We start from the raw sequence: 17,329 nt of genomic DNA on the forward strand, positions 1-17,329 counted from the left end.
ACCCGGAAACATGTTGTTCACTAAAAAGAGATTTTTGTTTTTAATGTGAAAAACTGAATAAAGTTCGTTAAAAAAAAAAAAAACACCTCAGTGGAGCATCCTAACTCAACTCCTCACAGCATTTTTTCTATATGTGCCCAATTCCAGCAGATTCTTCTTCTTTCTTCCCCTCCTTCTGCTCTCCACAATATCTTGTCTTCAGAGTCTTGCTTTATTTAGTCATTCCATTTTTATGCTGCCAATGACTGAGCAGCTTACTAGTAAAGTGTTTGTGGCACTTTGTATTGGAGCCAACTAACTATAATAGCCTTGTGTATTTCCACACACAGCCAAGCACAGAGGGCCTGGGGCTGGTTTTCCGCCTTCTCCCTAGAGAAGCTTCCAAGAAAGCCGCCCACAAAGAGGAATGCCAGCTCCATCCTGCCAGTCCTTGTGTTATTTTGCTGGAGAGATTGAAAGGCGATGGAGGTTCTCCCAAGTAATGGCTCACAGTGGGAAGGGAAAGTCTCATTTGGCCAGGTCTGGAGATCCTGCTCCTCTTTCTCCACGACTTCCTTTCGTGTAGCCTATGATGTGGTTAGTCTAGGAATCAGAAGGTCTGGGGTCGTGATGGCGAACCTATGGCCCACATGACGGAAGTGGCACATAGAGCCATCTCTGCTGGCACCTGAGCTGTCACCCCAGATCAGGTCCACACGCATACGCAGCCAGCCAGCTGATTGTTGGGTATTTGCCGCGCATGCATGATGGGGCGTGGTGCATGGGAGACACAAGTGCGTGCATGGGACATTCACAGGGGTGTCGCACACAGGGGTGGGATTCAAATTTTTTAACAATCGGTTCTGTGGGGTGTGGCTTGGTGGTCATGTGACTGGGTGGACGTGGCTTGGTGGTCATGTGACTGGCTGGGGGTGGCCAACTCAACATCACTCATATTGAGCCACGCATCTCCTCGCCTGTCCTCTCATGACTGTGGGGATGCTGCAACAGTCGTAAGTCTGAAAAATGGTCATAAGTCACTTTTTTCAGTGCCATTGTAACTTTGAATGGTCACACAAGCAAAGTACCAGGAAAAGGAGGGGAAAGAAAATTCCAGAGAGGTTCCTGAGACAGGAAGTCTAGTCCTGCCAAGAATGTAATAAGGGTTAACGGAGAGGCAGTTTCTGTAAGCAACATCACTGGAGGTCTTTAAGAAGAGACTGGACAGCCACTTGTGTCAAATTGTATAGGGTCTCCTGCTTGAGCGGGGGGGGGGGGGCTGGACTAGAAGACCTCCACGTTCCCTTCCAACTATATTTTATAACTAAGGACTTGGCGAGACAGACTAGCTTCAAGGTTTCCAAGCCAAGGGTCCAGCTTTGCCCCATCCATCTTCTCTCCAACAGCCTCCTTGTCAGCTACCCTATTCACCTCTAGTTCCCTTTGTGCAGTGGCTGCCCGGACAGGGGCCACACAGCAGGAGGCTGGTTCAATTAGCTGAGATCACAACGGGATTCAGCAACAGTCCAGAAGATCTCAGCCTCGGCTGCACCAAGGAAGGGCAACTAAGCCAAGTGCCACACTGACACAAGGAGCAGGGAGAATAAAATCAGCATCAGACTGGAGGGGGGTGTGGGGGGGAGAGGAAGAGACCCAAAAATAGAAACAGGGAAGACATGGAAACACTGTTATTGGCCCACTTGGCCCACTTCTTTCTCCTTTTCCACGGTGCGAATCACCTTAGTCAGCAAGGAAAGTCAGACAGACACCCATAAATCATATCTATACACCTTATTGTAGAGAAACGTTGCTAAGGTTTTACCAGCAGCATCAACACAGTCAAGTCCCCTGTTCAAAGCCTCACCCCCCCCCCCCCACTTTAACCTGTGTTGGAGGTGCCATTTTGATTTTTGGGACGCCCACCCTGGAAAATCACTTGCCAAATGGAGTACGGCCGGCCAACTCACTGCTCACTCCGGGAGTTTGATCAAGGTGGACTCAGCTTCCGTCCGTCCGAGGTCGGTAAAATGAGGACCCAGATTGTTGGAGGCAAAAGGCTGACATTTGTAAACTGCTTAGGGCTGTAAAGTATAAGCCTAAGGGCTGTTGCTATTGCTATAAATCCCAAATGTGGTTTTTCAAGAGGCACTCGGACTTTATGGGTGTGTGTTTTTTTTAAGACATTTCGCTTCTCATCCAAGAAGCTTCTTCAGCTCTGAAGAAGCATGGATGAAGAAGCTGAAGAAGCTTCTTGGTTGAGAAGCGAAATGTCTTCAAAGAAAAACCAGTAAGTCCAGTTGCCTCCTGAAAAAGGTCCTTTGGGATAACCATGACCTGGAGGACTGAGAATCTCCGTAGACATATTGCTATAAATGCTTTCTTACCTTACGGAACGCTGCCCTAAACATGAGAGCTTGAGCGAAATCAGCTGAACATCTTTGTCCACCCTAAAATGAGGGTGTCTAACTAAAGCTCCAGGGTAAAACGGCAAAAGCCAGGGAGCCCTTTCAAATCTGACATGGAGCAATGAAGCAGAAAGGAAATTATTGAATCTTTTTTCTCTCTTGCCACTTTAATCTTTCCCACACCCTGAGATCATGTTAACGGGTTTTGCGCTTGGCTTTCAATTGTCAATGGAATTCCCCTTTGTCTTTCCATCAAGTCTCTTACCTTATCTCCATTGATAGATGCAAATTTAAGTTTCCCGGGCTGGACAGGACCTGAGGCTTCTGAAGTGGTGGAGTCTGGTGTCTTTGTGCATGTCTGGAAGACAAAATGTAGGAGAATGATTCAGGGGAGAGACCTACTTCCTAGGAACCAATTCAGTCCATTTTCGTGGCTGGCAACTTCAATCTATGATAGGACAACAGAGGCTTCCCAGATTCCAGAGCACACAGTTCTATATATAATGGGTCTCAGAAATAGCCTTGGAGTCCCAAGGATGCTTTTTTTTAAAGGCAACTGTAGTTTCTTTGTTTTTGCTTGAGGACGTTTTGCTTCTCATCCAAGAAGCTTCTTCAGCAGAATTGAAGAAGCTTCTTGGATAAGAACCAAAACATCTTCAAGGAAAAACAAAGAAAGTCCAGTTGCCTCTTGAAAAAGCACCTTTGGGACAACTGTAACCTGGATGACTGAGAATCTCCATAAACATTTAGCTTTGGAGTCCAGAACTTTTTCTCTTCAGTTGATTCTTTTCAATTCAGTCTTTGTATCTATGAAGAAAGGCTGCAGTTCAATTCAAGTGGGTATCTCAGTTGCATCCAAAAACAAACCAGTCTACTGATTCAAGAACCTAGCAGTTGTATATGGAATAGTCTGCACTGATCCTCAGTTATTTTCTGGAATTCCTAACAAGAACAGTAGTTTGATCATGGTTACCCAAAGTTATACAAAGTGGTAGAAGCCTTCTTCTGTTAATGTTCTACATTCAACCAGAAGGCAGATGTCTATTTATTTGTTGGACAGGCTTTCATTTAGGCCAGGGATCGCCAACCTTTTGGACCTCAGGGACCACCAAACTCATAATTTTAAATCCCGCGGACCCCTAATATAAATTTTGACTGATGGTGGCTTGCTGATGTTGGTGAGAAAGTTGGTCCCATATTCCAGAGCTGCAGTAGTCACTGGACTGGCCCTTTGGTCATTCTGGAGCAGCTGCTCTTCCACCCAGGTGCACCGGCCTGCTAGGGACTGGAGGAGCTGCTCCGGGATGACCAAAGGGCCAGTCCTGTGACTACTGCAGCTCTGGAATATGGGACCGACATTCCCACCAACGTCAGCAAGCCACCCCAGGGCGGATTTCCCTCCCCTGCCGTTGGTCTCACCTTCCAGTTCCACCTCGCGTGGCTCTACTCAAGGTAAGCTTTGTGCTCGGCCGAAGGGTGGGGGCCAGTGGGTGGACGGGCAATGTGGACGGCACAGCCTTGGGTTTCCGCACAGCCTGGGAGTGCTTGGGGAAGGACATTTCACTGCAGACCACCAAAATTTTCTCACGGACCACCAGTCCCCCGGCCCACCGGTTGGCGACCACTGATTTGGACTGCACAATGAGTGCTGCCTCTTTCCTTTTTGGAATTCTATCACTCAAGATTTCCATTGTAACCTTAAAAGTCCTCCGTTATTTAAGGTTGGCTCCCTGAGGGACCATGTCCCATTACAAAGTTGCTCAGAGGTGGAGTTCTACAGCAAGAGGCCCTTCTGAAGATACCTTGCAAAGGTCTTCCCTTAGGAGTTGTGACTGGTCCCCAGTCTTTCCAGTGTTAGAGGAGATGCATGCTTTTAATCAAGCTGTGGTGTTATTAGTTTATAACCCTATCAATCAATCAATTTTATTATGGCCTTCAACCAGCAAATTCTGCTTGTAATTACAGCCCTGTGCTATCAATATTTTCATTCTCTTTTCAACGCCTCCCACCCAACAGGCTTACCACCACCACCAAAATTTCAAAAATCTAAACTCCAAGAAATAAAGAAAAAAAGTGAACTTTTCCAAAAGAAGCACAGCACAATTGGGTAGACCTCCACTTACGACCATTTGTTTAATGAATTGCTGAAGTTACAACCCTTTAGACTCGCCTCAGGTTTTAGAGGAGGCAAAGCCTTAAAGACTGCCAAGGACTGTCAAAAGAAGAAGGAGGCATTCACTCGTTCTCAATCACTTCATCATCCCTCACACTCTTTCCCAAAATGAAGAGATTGCACTGGATTGGTGGACAGACACTGGACAGTGGGTGGCCCAGGGGGGAAAGGGTTTTTTAAAAAACGTTGCAGCTTCTCACGCGAAAACTTCAGAACTGGCTTTGCTTTTACTGTCCCTATATGGATGATGATTGTATCCCTCTGTTAATGCAACTTATGATTGTGTGGCTTTTTTGACTGTCGCCACACACTGTTGGCTCCTATTTAGCTGGTTGTCCACTAAGATTGCGAGATCCCTCACAGTCACTGCTATTAAGCCTGGTTTCCCCCAGTCTATATGTGTCCTTTTGGTTTTTCTTGCCTAAGTGTAGGACTTTACTTTTCTCTATGCTGAATTTCATTTTGTTAGATAGGGTTCAAGACCATCAAGATCCATCTGGATCTTGAGCCCATCTTCTAGGCTGTTGGCTATTCCTGCCAGCTTAGTATCATCAGCAAATTTGGTAAGTTCCCCTTCTATTCCCTCATCTAAGTCGTTAATGAAGATATGGAAGAGTCCTGGATCTATCAGTAAAGTTAGATTCTTGGTAAAACGATGTCCCAGGAGTTTCCTTTGCTGCATATGCCAAGAGGACAGTTGACAAATCCTGTTGCCGGATCTCATCCCCTCCGCTCCGATTGCTTCCATATGCATACGGTTATGTCTTCTCCCTCCAGGAAACGGAGGTATTGCATATTTAGGACATTAAACTTGCTGCATGCTCTGAGGGTCTGGAACGAAAGGTGACCCAAGGGAATAAAAGAACTGGAGTTCTTTACGTTCTGTAATGATATCACCTCTAGAGCAGAAAGAACATCCAGTTCTGGGACTCCCTGGAGGGAGAGATCTTCCTTCTACCCAGCTTCCTGAAGCAACGTCCAAGCCGTCCTTGGCTCAAAGTAACGGCTGAGACGTGATTTCCACAAAGATCTGCAACAGAGCTAAGTGTTGGAAAGGCAGAAGTTGCCCCTGTCCGTTCCAGATGCCCGGCATCCTCCCATCACTGCACCAATTGCCAAATTCCTTTGGCAGCCCCTCCCAGTTTGCACCTCAGCATTGATGATTGATGGGAATGGGAGACAGGATATCTCTGGGTGTCATCCCAGGCCGGTCCAAATTCTTGCCTGGGTTCTCGGCCACAGGGATTCACCTCTGCAAAGCCAGGTATACCAGGTGGTTCCAAGTCCCATTTTCCCATTTTCAGTAGACTAGGCTTAGAAGCTCCTGTGTTGACAATTTAATGCCTGGAGGGATACCTAGACAGCAAAGGTTGCTGGTCTACATCTGGGAATCCACCCCACCAAGCATTCCGTCCAGGAAGCTGGTCAGAAACCACAATTCCTGGTAGTCCCATGCTGATCCATTAAAAAAAAAAAGATTCAAGATCCACAGCGGCAAAGTATGACAGAAGGTACCAGCTTTGGAGTCCTCCAAAACTGTTCATCAGGTTGGATTTGAAATTCTGCTCTGGATCACATGGCCAGGAAGGAAGAAGTGGGGAGGGGGTCACAGACTGGAGAACTCGATCTGTTTTCCAAAGCACTCAAAGGCCAGACAAGGAAACTGAACCAGGAGAAGAGATTCAACCTGGAAATAAGGAGGAATTTTCTGACAGGGAGAACAATCCACCCATGGAACAGAAGTTGCCTTCAGAAGTTGTGCAAGTTTCATCCCTGGAGGCTTTCAAGAAGAGACTGGACTGCCATCTGTCAGAAATGGTGTAGGGTCTCCTGCTTGGGTGGAGAGTTGGGCTAGATGACCTACAAGGTCCCTTCCAACTCTGTTAATTTGTTAAGATTAGGGGACTGGAGACTAAAACATATGATGAACCATGTACGGTTGCAGGAACTGAGCATTGCTAGTCTAGTGAAGAGAAGGACCAGGGGAGACATGATAGCAGTGCTCCAATATTTGAGGGGCTGCCACAGGGAGGAGGAAGAGGTCAAGCTATTCTCTAAAGCAACTGAAGGCCGGACAAGGAATAATGGATGGAAACTAACAAGGAGAGATTCAATCTAGAAATAAGGAGAAACTTTCTGACAATGAGAACAATCAACCAGTGGAACAGAAATTGCCTTCGGAAGTTGTGGGAGCTTCATCCCTGGAGGCTTTCAAGAAGAGATTGGACTGCCTTCTGTCAGAAATTGGTGTAGGGTCTCCTGTTTGGGCAGGGGGTACAAGGTCCCTTCCAACTCTGATTATCTGTATCTACGCTTCCAGCACTGGCTCAGTTCCCTTTCTCATTGGGGTGCAATGTCTTGATTTTTGCCTTCTTGGCAGCTGTGGTTGGATGGGGCCCACTTTTAAAGTTCACCTGCCTGCTTCTCCCCATAGAGATAATTTAGAACACAGAATAAGGGCGTTGGAAGGAACTTTGGAGGTCTTCCAGTGTTCTTGTCCAACCTCCTGCTCAAGCAGGCGACCCTAGACCATTCCAGACCAGTGGCTGTCCAGTCTCTTCTTAAAAGCCTCCAGTGATGGAGCCCCCACAACTTCTGCAAGTAAGCCATTCCACTGGTTAATGGTTCTCACTGTCAAGAAATTCCTCCTTAATTCCAGGTTGCTTCTCTCCATGATTAGTTTTCATCCATTGTTTCTTGTCCTGCCTCCAGGGGTTTTGGACAATAGGTTGACCCCATCTTCTTTGTGGCAGCCCCTCAGAGATTGGCTATCATGCCACCCGCGTCCTGGTCTGTTTAATTTAATGAATTAATAATTAGTTAATTTAATTTAATTTAGTCCTTGTCTGTTCAATTTTAGAAGCACTATCCTGTTGACAGCCAGCCAGCCAGCATTCTGAGCCCTTTCACACAACTGCTTTACAATATTTGGAATATTGTTGGGGGGAAAAATACTAAGAAGCGGGCGGGGAAGCAAGAAGGTCCCAAAAACAGCCAAGATGTCTACAGCTAATAGTGCAAGAAAAAGTGCAAGAAAAACAGAAAAGAAAAAACACAACCAAGTATCTTTTGGTCTTCTTTACAGCAGTTATAAATACAATTATAAATTTATTTATTACTTTATTGTTACAATATAACTCTTTTTTCTCTGATCTACCCTGTCTATTCATCAAGCCATAAATCATAAGTTCCACCCCCCCACATTTTATATAAAAAGTCCAAAAGTTGTTTCCAGTCAGCAGTAAAACGTATTGTCTTCTTCCTAACCCAGGAGGTCAATTTCCTGTCCCTAGCAAGTTCCAGCATCTTCACCGACTATATTTCTGGTCTCAGTTATATACAAATCTTTAAACTCCACAGTATCAGGGCGTGCATTTGAATCCAGAATATATATTTTTTTTTACAAGTCCACCAAAGGTGATAAAGTGACCTTCCTTATTTACATTTCATTGCTCACCCCAATGAGTGTGTGTGTGTGTGTGTCAAGTTACACCTGGAATTTATGGGCTTGCCTTCCTTCTGTGTCTTGGGCAAAGTTCATAAGAAATGAGCTCAGGAGCAAGCAGAACTAGCCGTCTTTCTACCCAGAGACCGACAAATATTTTGGGGTGGTATAGAAAGGTCTGGATGACCTCCAAGGTCCCTTGCAACTCTGTTGTTCTATGCTCGGTGTGCAGTTGCCTCTTTTCAACCACAGGACGAGGGATTTTTGAAAGTTCAATCAATCAATCAATGAATCAATCAATGGGAATAGAGCTGGAAGAGTCCTTGGAGGTCTTCTAATCTAGTCCAGCCCCCTGGCTCAAGCACCGTTTCGGACAAGTGGCTGCCCAGTCTCTTCTTGAAAGCCTCCAGGGATGAAGCACCCACCACTTCTGAAGGCAACTTCAGGGGCGCTAGTGGATCAAAGAGCATTTCAGACAGCCAGAGGCAGCAGAAAATGAGGGCTGGCTTCGTAATCTCCTCCCAGCCCTACATCACCTAGCGGGGCTGAGCGCAGAGCAGGACAGAGGAAGCCTGCAGGGCTTCTCCCACAGGAAGGCCAGGCCTGCCCTTGGTTGCCTGCCCTGGAGCAGGTTCCATTGAAGAGCCATCCAGACCCTGCAGTTTGCCCGACCCCCTCCGGGGCTGTTATTCTGCCTGAGCGTCTCCTCCATCTTAGCATCATCCTAGGATCTCCTCTCCTTGGCCAGCCCCTGCTTAGAGGACGGAGCCTTCCAAAGGCATGTCCCTCTTCAATGTTGTGGGAAATCCATCAGGATAGAGCTGGCAGGGACCTCGAAGGTCTTCTAGTCCAACTCCCTGCTCAAACAGGAGAGCCTAGACCAAGTCCAAGCCTCTCCTTGAAAAACTCCGGTGATGAAGCGCCCACAACGTCTGAAGACAAAGCTGTTCCATTGGTTAATGGTCCTCACTGTTTGGAAGTTTCTCCTTCATTCCAAATTGCTTCTCTCCTTGATTAGTTTCCATTTGTTATTTCTTGTCTTCAGTAGCCTAGTGAAGAGAAGGACCAGGGGAGACATGACAGCAGCCTTCCAATATTTGAGGGGCTGCCACAGAGAGGAAGAAGGGCTCAAGCTATTTTCCAAAGCACCCGGAGGCCAGACAAGGAACAATGAATGGAAACTGAACAAGCAGAGATTCAACCTGGAAATAAGGAGGAATTTTCTGACAGTGAGATTAATCAACCCATGGAAGAGAAGTTGCCTTCAGAAGTTGTGGGAGCTTCATCCCTGGAGGCTTTCAAGAAGAAGCTGGACGGCTATCTGTCAGAAATGGTGTAGGGTCTCCTGCTTGGGTGGGGGGTTGGACTAGATGACCTACAAGGTCCCTTCCAACTCTGTTAAATGTTTAAAAAATGTCTTGCCTTCTGTGGCTTTGCAAAATAAATCGACCCCCTCCTCTCTGTGGCAGTCCCTCAAATACTGGAATGACTGCTATCATGTCACCCCAGTCCTTCTTTTGTCCAGTAGTGTTGAAGTCCAAAGTGTATTGTTAGGCTTGGTTTCCTGCTCTGGATGACCTTGAGGGGCTGACAAAGCAGTTAGAGGTTTCCAGGTAGAAGGAACATCTGAAGCAGCCTTTGTAAAGTGCAGCCCTGCCCAAAAGGAAGCAGAGAAGTTCTTCAACTCCTGGCCTTTCCACATTATTCAAATTCTTTACCCTCAGCACTTTGACCTTGAGAACGTAATTAATCCCTCAAAAGATTTCATTCCAAGTTTACAGGAAGCCCCAAGGCATTCATCAGAAAAGATGGACATCAGGTTTTCTTTTTTTCCCTTTTTTTCTTCGTATGTTTGTCGAGCATATATTAGGTAACAAATATAAGTATAAATAGGATTATTAATACATGAAATGGATACAAATAAAAAGAAACAATAGGACAGGGACGGTAGGCACGTTGGTGCACTTATGCACACCCCTTACAGACCTCTTAGGAAAGGGGTGAGGTCAATAGTAGACAGTCTAAGGTTAAAGTTTTGGGGTTTGGGGAAGAAACACAGAGTCAGGGAGAGTATGCCAGACATTGACCACTTTGTTGCTGAAGTCGTATTTCCTGCAATCAAGTTTGGTGCGATTAACCTTGAGTTTGTATCTATTGTTTGCTCTTGTATTGTTATGGTTGAAGCTGAAGTATTCATTGACAGGTAGGACATTGCAATGTATGATTTTATATACTGTACTTAGATTGGACTGGAGGCGGCGTAGTTCTAGTTTTCTAGGTCTAGAATTTCAAGTCTGGTGGCATAAGGTATTCTGCAACGAGTAGAGGAGTGGAGAACTCTTCTTGTGAAATATTCCTGGACTTTCTCAACTGTGTTAATATCAGATACATAATGTGGGTTCCAGACTGATGAGCTGTATTCAAGTATTGGTCTAGCAAATGTTTTGTATGTTCTAGTTAGTAGTGTGATATTGCCAGAGAAAAAGCTACATAGGATTAGGTTAACAACTCTTAACGCCTTTTTGGCTATGTAGTTACAGTGGGCTCTTGCACTTAGGTCATTAGAGATGAGTATTCCAAGGTCCTTTACAAAGCTTGGATCATCAACAAGGTCTTGACTATTCAACCTGCATTTTATTTTCTAATTTTTTTTGCCAATATATAAGACAGAGCATTTATTCATTGAGATTTGAAGTTGCCATTTGTTTGACCATTCTGATACACAGTCAAGATCTTTTTGAAGGGTAGCAGTATTGTGGGAAACCCAGCATGCCTGCTAATTTTACAACCAATAGATGTTTCCATTCATTCTTTGGTGATACTTCATCAGGTCCTCTTGGTGTCCTTAATGAACCCACATCTACATGGAGGGAAGTAAGCAGTGGGTATCCCTGCTTACGACTTCTGAATTAGGCTCAGTACTCTTCAATATCTTCATAAATGGTTTAGATGAGGGGATAAAGGGGAACTTATCAAATTTTCAGATGACACCAGAGCTTTCCCTCTGGGATGTTGGCTGGCAGGAAGAGCCAACACCCCAGAAGAGAGGCTCAAGGTCCAGATGGATCTTGATAGACTCGTTCACTGGTCCCTATCCAAGAAAAAGAAATTTAACTTAGAGAAAAGCAAGGTTTTGCATTTGGGCAAGAAAAATCAAAAGTACAGTTGCAGAGTAGGTAAAACCTGGCTCAATAGGAGTAACTGTGAGAGGGATCTTGGAGTTCTAGTGGAGAACCATTTAAAGAAGGGCCAACGGTGTGACTCACCTGCCAAAAAAGCCAATGCAATCCTAGGTTGCATTGGTAGAGGGACAGAATCAAGATTGTGTGAAGTACTAGTGCCGTTCTTCAAACCCTTGGAAAGACCACACTTTTATAAACTGCATCCAGTTTTGGTCGCCCCAATACAAAAAAGATGTTGAGACTTTGGAAAGAGTTCAGAGAAGAGCAACGAAAACAGTTAAAGGCGTAGAAGCTAAAACATATGAAGAATGGTTCCTGCAACTTGTCTGGTGAAAAGAAGGACCAGAGGTGACACAAGAAGGACTACCACAAAGAAGAGGGGGGGTCAACCTATTTTCCAAAGCACCTGAAGGCAACACAAGAAACAATGGATGAAAACTAATCAAGGAGAGAAGCAACCTAGAACTGAAGAAAAAAATCCTATCAGTGAGAATTAATTTTCTCAGAAATTGTGGGTGTCCCAACACTGGAAGCCTTTAAGAAGAGACTGGACAGCCAGCAAGGGGCTGGACTAGATGACCTTCATGATCCCTTCCAACTCTAGAATTTCAAGTCTGGTGGCATAAGGTATTCTACAACAAGTAGAGGAGTGGAGAACTCTTCTTGTGAAATATTTCTGGACTTTCTCAACTGTGTTAATATCAGATACATAATATGGGTTCCAGACTGAGGAGCTGCATTCCCGTATTGGTCTAGCAAATATTTTGTATGCTCTAGTTGGTAATGTAATATTACCAGAAAAAAAGCTACGTAAGATTAGGTTAACAACTCTTAATACCTTTTTTGGCTATATAGTTACAGAGGGCTCTAGCACTTAAATCATTAGAGATGAGTACTCCAAGATCCCTGATCTGACCCTCTGTGAGTGGCCAGACAGGAAATCCATAATCCAAAGGCAGATTAAATTAGAAAGCCCAAGGTCCAGAAGTTTAGACATTAGTTTATGTGGAAGAATTGTGTTAAACGCAGAACTAAAATCCACAAAAAGCATCCTCACATAGCCCTCCCGCTGTTCTAGATGAGTCAGAGCAGTGTGAAGAGTGATGCCTATAGTGTCCTCTGTAGATCTATTTTTTCGGTATAAAAACTGGTGTTTTTCAAATGTATGAGGAAGACCAGAAATGATGTGCTGGCAGACCAATTTCTCAAAGCACTTCATGATGATAGGAGTGAGTGCCACTGGTCTGTAATCGTTGAGGTTATTGATAGGGAACTTCTTTGGCAGTGGAACAATGATGGAAGCCTTCAAACAAGATGGAATAGTGGACTGTAAGACCGATTGAAGATCCTGGTAAAGACTCCAGCCGACTGATCAGCACAGTCTTTAAGCACTCGGCCAGAGATACCGTCAGGACCGGCAGCCTTTCTAGGGTCTACAGCCCTCAGAATGCTCCTCACCTCTTGTTCCTCCACAATGAGGTGGGGGCTACAATTGGCTGGTAGTTGTGTTTTATCTGTCTCTGATGTCTCCACTTTAAAGCAATCAAAGAAATGATTCAGTTCCTCTGCCAATGAAGCATCCCCCTCAGCAGGGATGACATTGGTCGGTGGATGGTTTGCAATTTGTTGAATCCCTCGCCACACCTGCCTCATGTTATTGCTATAAAAATGATCCTCCATCTTCCTCTTATAATCACTCTTGGCCTTCCGAACACCTTTCTTCAGATTAGCTCTGGCAACACTGTATCTTGCCCCATCACCGGACCTAAAGGCCTCGGCCCTGTCACACAAGAGGCGCTGGACTTCCTTGGTCATCCAGGGTTTCTGGTTGCTTGACTGTACTACTAGGTTAGGGATGGATTAGGATTCACTGGCTTCCAATTTTATTGATACAGAGCGTGCTGTTCTTTGTGCTTTCTGAGATTCGCTGTGCACCAATACACTAGTCATATTACCTAGTTGGGCCATAAATTACCTGCAAGTAACTAGCCAAGCTCAGAGAACAGCAAGAACTCCAGAGTTTAATGCTGAGGTACGTGTCATTCTTCTACCGGTATGAAGGCTCTAGCTTCCTGGTTGATTCTGGTGCCTTGTTAAGCAAAGAGCCCAGATATTCTGAGCTGAGCAAAAGACACATTTGGGAAAGTGCTAGCTTTCATTTTCTCAAAATATGGAAGAATAGGCAGATGCAGATGCCTTGCATCTATTAGAGGCTAATCTCATTAAGTCTGCAGAACACTTCCTAATTGCCTGACAGAAATGCAAATCCAATACAGACTCTGGGACTCCATATGGTGCCAAGCTACACCTTCTGAATTCAGCCCATTTGACATGCAGAAGAAGATCCCACGTTCACATTCACTCTAGACGGGGCTGGGGATGTTTTCTGCCTAAAACCTTCACAGTCAGCAGGGCACTTTAAGAAGGAGACAATGGATCAAGCTCAGCATAAAGGACATGGCTGTTTACCATAACATCCTTGCTGGAAAACAGCTCTAGATTACCATCTTCACCCTGTGCGTATATGGACTCCTCAAAACCCACATAACTCATCAGTTACCCACCATAAGTGATGTTTGTGGTATTGTGGTCATTAGTCTCATGCAAGTCAACCCCTTTAGGGCCATTTTATGGTATGAACCAGGGAACAGGTTGATTGAATAACTAGATTAAATGTGCTGCGCAAAAAATGTGCCGTTGAATCTGGCTCCGTAGGCACATTTCACCTTCTCTGGCTGGAGAGGAAGACGGGTATCTTCTGTGCTCTTTTGAAAAGCTGATCTGTGGTGCAGACGCCCGAAGCTGGCTTCATACAATGCACTCAGCCTAAATGTGGCTTGTTAAATTTTGGCCTAACATGATGTCTGATGTTTTTTTGTGGTTTTCCAAACCATGAAGCGCACCCAGCTTCTAACTTAGTTCAAGTTGCTTAGCTTCCTGCAAAGGTTGCTTTGATTCGGAATCTCACATAAATCCATTACACTTGGGAGTGTCGCTGATGGGTGCCCAAATTTCCTGGACTAAAACAAAAACCCACTCTGAGTGGAATGCAGGGCAGGACAACGATTAAATTAGACTTGAGAACAAATCCATTGTTCTCCATATTTGACCACTTAACTTTCAGTCCCATTAAGGCATTTAATGACAGGGTGTTAATTAAAGAGCCCTCTAATGATAGGAAGCAGGCATGGACCCATTCCTGGGCTGGGGAAACCACAATCCAAGGATTTGGTGCCAGAACTGGGATGCTGAAATTTGCCAGCCCTAGATAATAGCCGTGTGATTTGCAAACACGAGGATCAGAGGGAGTTTTAACTCTCAAGAGGCCTCTTGCTTACAAACATCTGGATGTGTCTTGGAGTCATGCTCATCTCCCAATGATTGTAAAGACGTGTCAATTTCCTGCAGCTTTCTTTCTGTTCGGAAACAGTTTGCGCTGGCATTCTTCTGCCCTGGCCCGAGAAAGAAGCCTGGCTCAAGTTCACCCAGCAGCTTCTCCAGCTTAAGGCAGGACTAGAACCCACAATTCCAGATACCTAATCAGGAGCTGGGGTCTTTCCAGCCTTGGCAACTTTCAGCCTTGGCGGACTTCAACTCCCAGAATTCCACAGCCAGCAAAGCCAAGATTGGAGAGCCCAGGTCAGGAGCTTTTAATCACGACACCAAACTGGCTCTCTTGGTTGAGTCAGTCCTGTTGACTAGCTGGGCAGGTTCCAGAAATTTTCTCGGTTTCGCGGTTTATCCTGGCCTCCTTGCTAGGGCTGAAAGGGAGAGATTGTGGCAAAAATTCTGCGCTTAAGTTGAAATTACCACCCCCGAGTCTCCCAGATTCCAATCCAACGTCTTTAACCACTTGGTCGAACTGGCTCTCTCCCCTGTTCCCGGCTTCTCTCCTGGAGGAGCTGCAACGTGATCCTGCCTGTCTGTTTGGCTTCCTGATTCGAGCCGGCTCCCCTCAGGGTGTCGAAGGAGGCCGAAAAGATCCTTTAAATCCAGTGGCGGACAACAGGGAAGGGACCCAGGGCAGTGACAAGAGGGAGGCGGAGACCGCTCTGCTTTAGTCGAATCCCCGCAGTTGTTAAGCTAGTCGTTAAGTGAATCCGGCTTCCTCAGTGACTTCACTCGTCAGAAAGTCACAAGGTCACAAAAAAGTGATCACTTGACCCCAGGACACATCCTAAATGTGAGCCAAGCATCCCCATCCGCGTGAGCATGGGGATGCTGCAACAAATGGAAGAGTGAAAAATGGTCATAAATCACTTTTCTCAGTATTGCTGTAACCTCAAACGGTCACTAAACGAATGGTTATAAATTGACAACTATCTGCACTGTATTTAAGATATTGCAAGGCTCCTTTCTGGCAAGTGAAGCGGAAAAATGAATGAATCCAAGTGGAAAGTTTGGTTTTTGTGTGAGCGGGAAGCTCTTTGCATCTGTGAAGGCACACAGAAACAGAGTGGGAAACCTAAGCCGTCCCCTTTTCTGGATTATAATCTGGGTTCACACATTACACTAAGGCCCAAGTAAATGGTTTGCCAATTGCACAGTGGCAGATAGGACGGTGCTCCAGAGGGTTAACGTCATTGCCCAGAGGATCATTGGTTGCCTTCTCCCCTCTTTGGAAGAGCTTCATAGCTCCCGCCGCCCTAAGAAAGTTCAAAGCATCCTTAAAGATCACCCCGGGCACCCTTTTTTTTTTTTTTGAACTATTACCATCTGGCAGAGGGTACAGAATAATAAAAACAAGGACAAATAGGCTGAAAAACAGCTTCTATCCCAGGGCAGGAGCTCTTTTGAATTCTACTGTATATAGTGCAATATGAATGCGATATCAGGGTTTTCAATTCAATTGCATAGAATGCGAAGGATGCGTTTGAGTTTTATTTTTTATACAGTGTACATCTTGTGTATGATGTACACTGAAGATGGCATTTGATTTCGTTGTGCGAGGTGCAATGACAATAAAGTACTACACACTGAAGTAAATGCTGGCAGTAGCATGGGCCTCCTTCCCCTTACCCAGGGCTGGCAAACCCAGGACGTGGTTCACTCATTTGTGGCTAGTGGGATAAACCTTAGGATGGCTTCCCACGATGTGCTAAACCAGAGGTCCCCAACCTTGGCAACTTTAAGCCTGGTGGACTTCAACTCCCAGAATTCCCCAGCTGGGTGTGGAATTCTGGGAGTTGAAGTCCACCAGGCTTAAAGTTGCCAAGGTTGGGGCCCCCTGTGCTGAACAGGAAGGATTGCTGAGTCCCGCCAGTTTCTGAACTGGCCTGCTAAAAATGCAAATAGCCTACTTTTGTTCTTTCAAGATCAACAGGCCAGGATGTTCTTTCCTCCCAATTAAAATTTCTGCCAAATAGATCCAAAAACTGCCCTCCAGGTAGCAACTGTGGATTCATCCTCCTGTAGGAAGTTAGCACCCACCCCTCTCCTAGAAAATTGAAATAGCCTAGGAAATATTAAAAAGGCAGAATATTTCCTCTAAAAAGAGTAGAAACTCAGAAGCAGAAACTCACCCCCACCTTTGTTAATGGGTGGGCCATTAAGGCCTGGGCCAGGATACTTTACATAACAAAGATCTCCAGGTAAAGCTATAGCAATTGCTCAAAAGCCCTTTCAGTGCATCCTCATCCAGCAAGGCTCAACCAAGCCTGGGACTCAGGACAGCCTACAGAGTTGCCCCTGCGTGGGAGCCTGACAACCAATCAGAATACAAGCCTCCAATTCAAATCCCAACAGAGGGTATAAAACCCAGGCACTCTCGGCACCTCAGCCCCTTTTCTTGATCTCTTCCTTCACCTTGGAGCGTGTGGATCATCCTTCCTTTTCACTCTGGAGCTCCAGGCCACGTGGTCCTGCTGTCCACCATTAAACCTTCCAAACAGCCTCTACGTTTCCAGTGTCTTTTTCCCCCACTTGGAACTGAACCCAGAAGGATCTTTCTTCCAATACCTACTTGCTTGGCTGCATTCTAGCCCAGGCGTTTCGTGGCTGGATAAGATATTCAAGGGAGAAGCCATGTCTTGTAGTGTGCATGGGAAGACTGAAATTTACTGACTTGAAATTCAAACGCTGCCACCCCAAACACTGAGGGCCTTATTCCACTCCCTCTCATTCATCTGCGTAGGGTTGGGAAGAA

The 17,329-nt window shown here is 45.5% G+C and overlaps 1 protein-coding gene across 1 annotated transcript in view; it reads right to left on the bottom strand.

Moving 5' to 3' along the window:
- The window catches only part of FA2H (fatty acid 2-hydroxylase), a 58,030-nt gene that overhangs the window by 32,411 nt on the left and 8,290 nt on the right, over window positions 1-17,329 (bottom strand). Inside the window, exon 2 of the mRNA XM_026714452.2 lies at window positions 2,650-2,742. Coding sequence (XP_026570237.2) covers window positions 2,650-2,742 — 93 coding nt within the window. The remainder of the gene's footprint in view (window positions 1-2,649; window positions 2,743-17,329) is intronic.

Source organism: Pseudonaja textilis, chromosome 11 (assembly GCF_049901715.1).
Source record: "Pseudonaja textilis isolate UNSWEBS1 chromosome 11, rPseTex1.2, whole genome shotgun sequence".
NCBI classification, from domain to species: domain Eukaryota; kingdom Metazoa; phylum Chordata; class Lepidosauria; order Squamata; family Elapidae; genus Pseudonaja; species Pseudonaja textilis.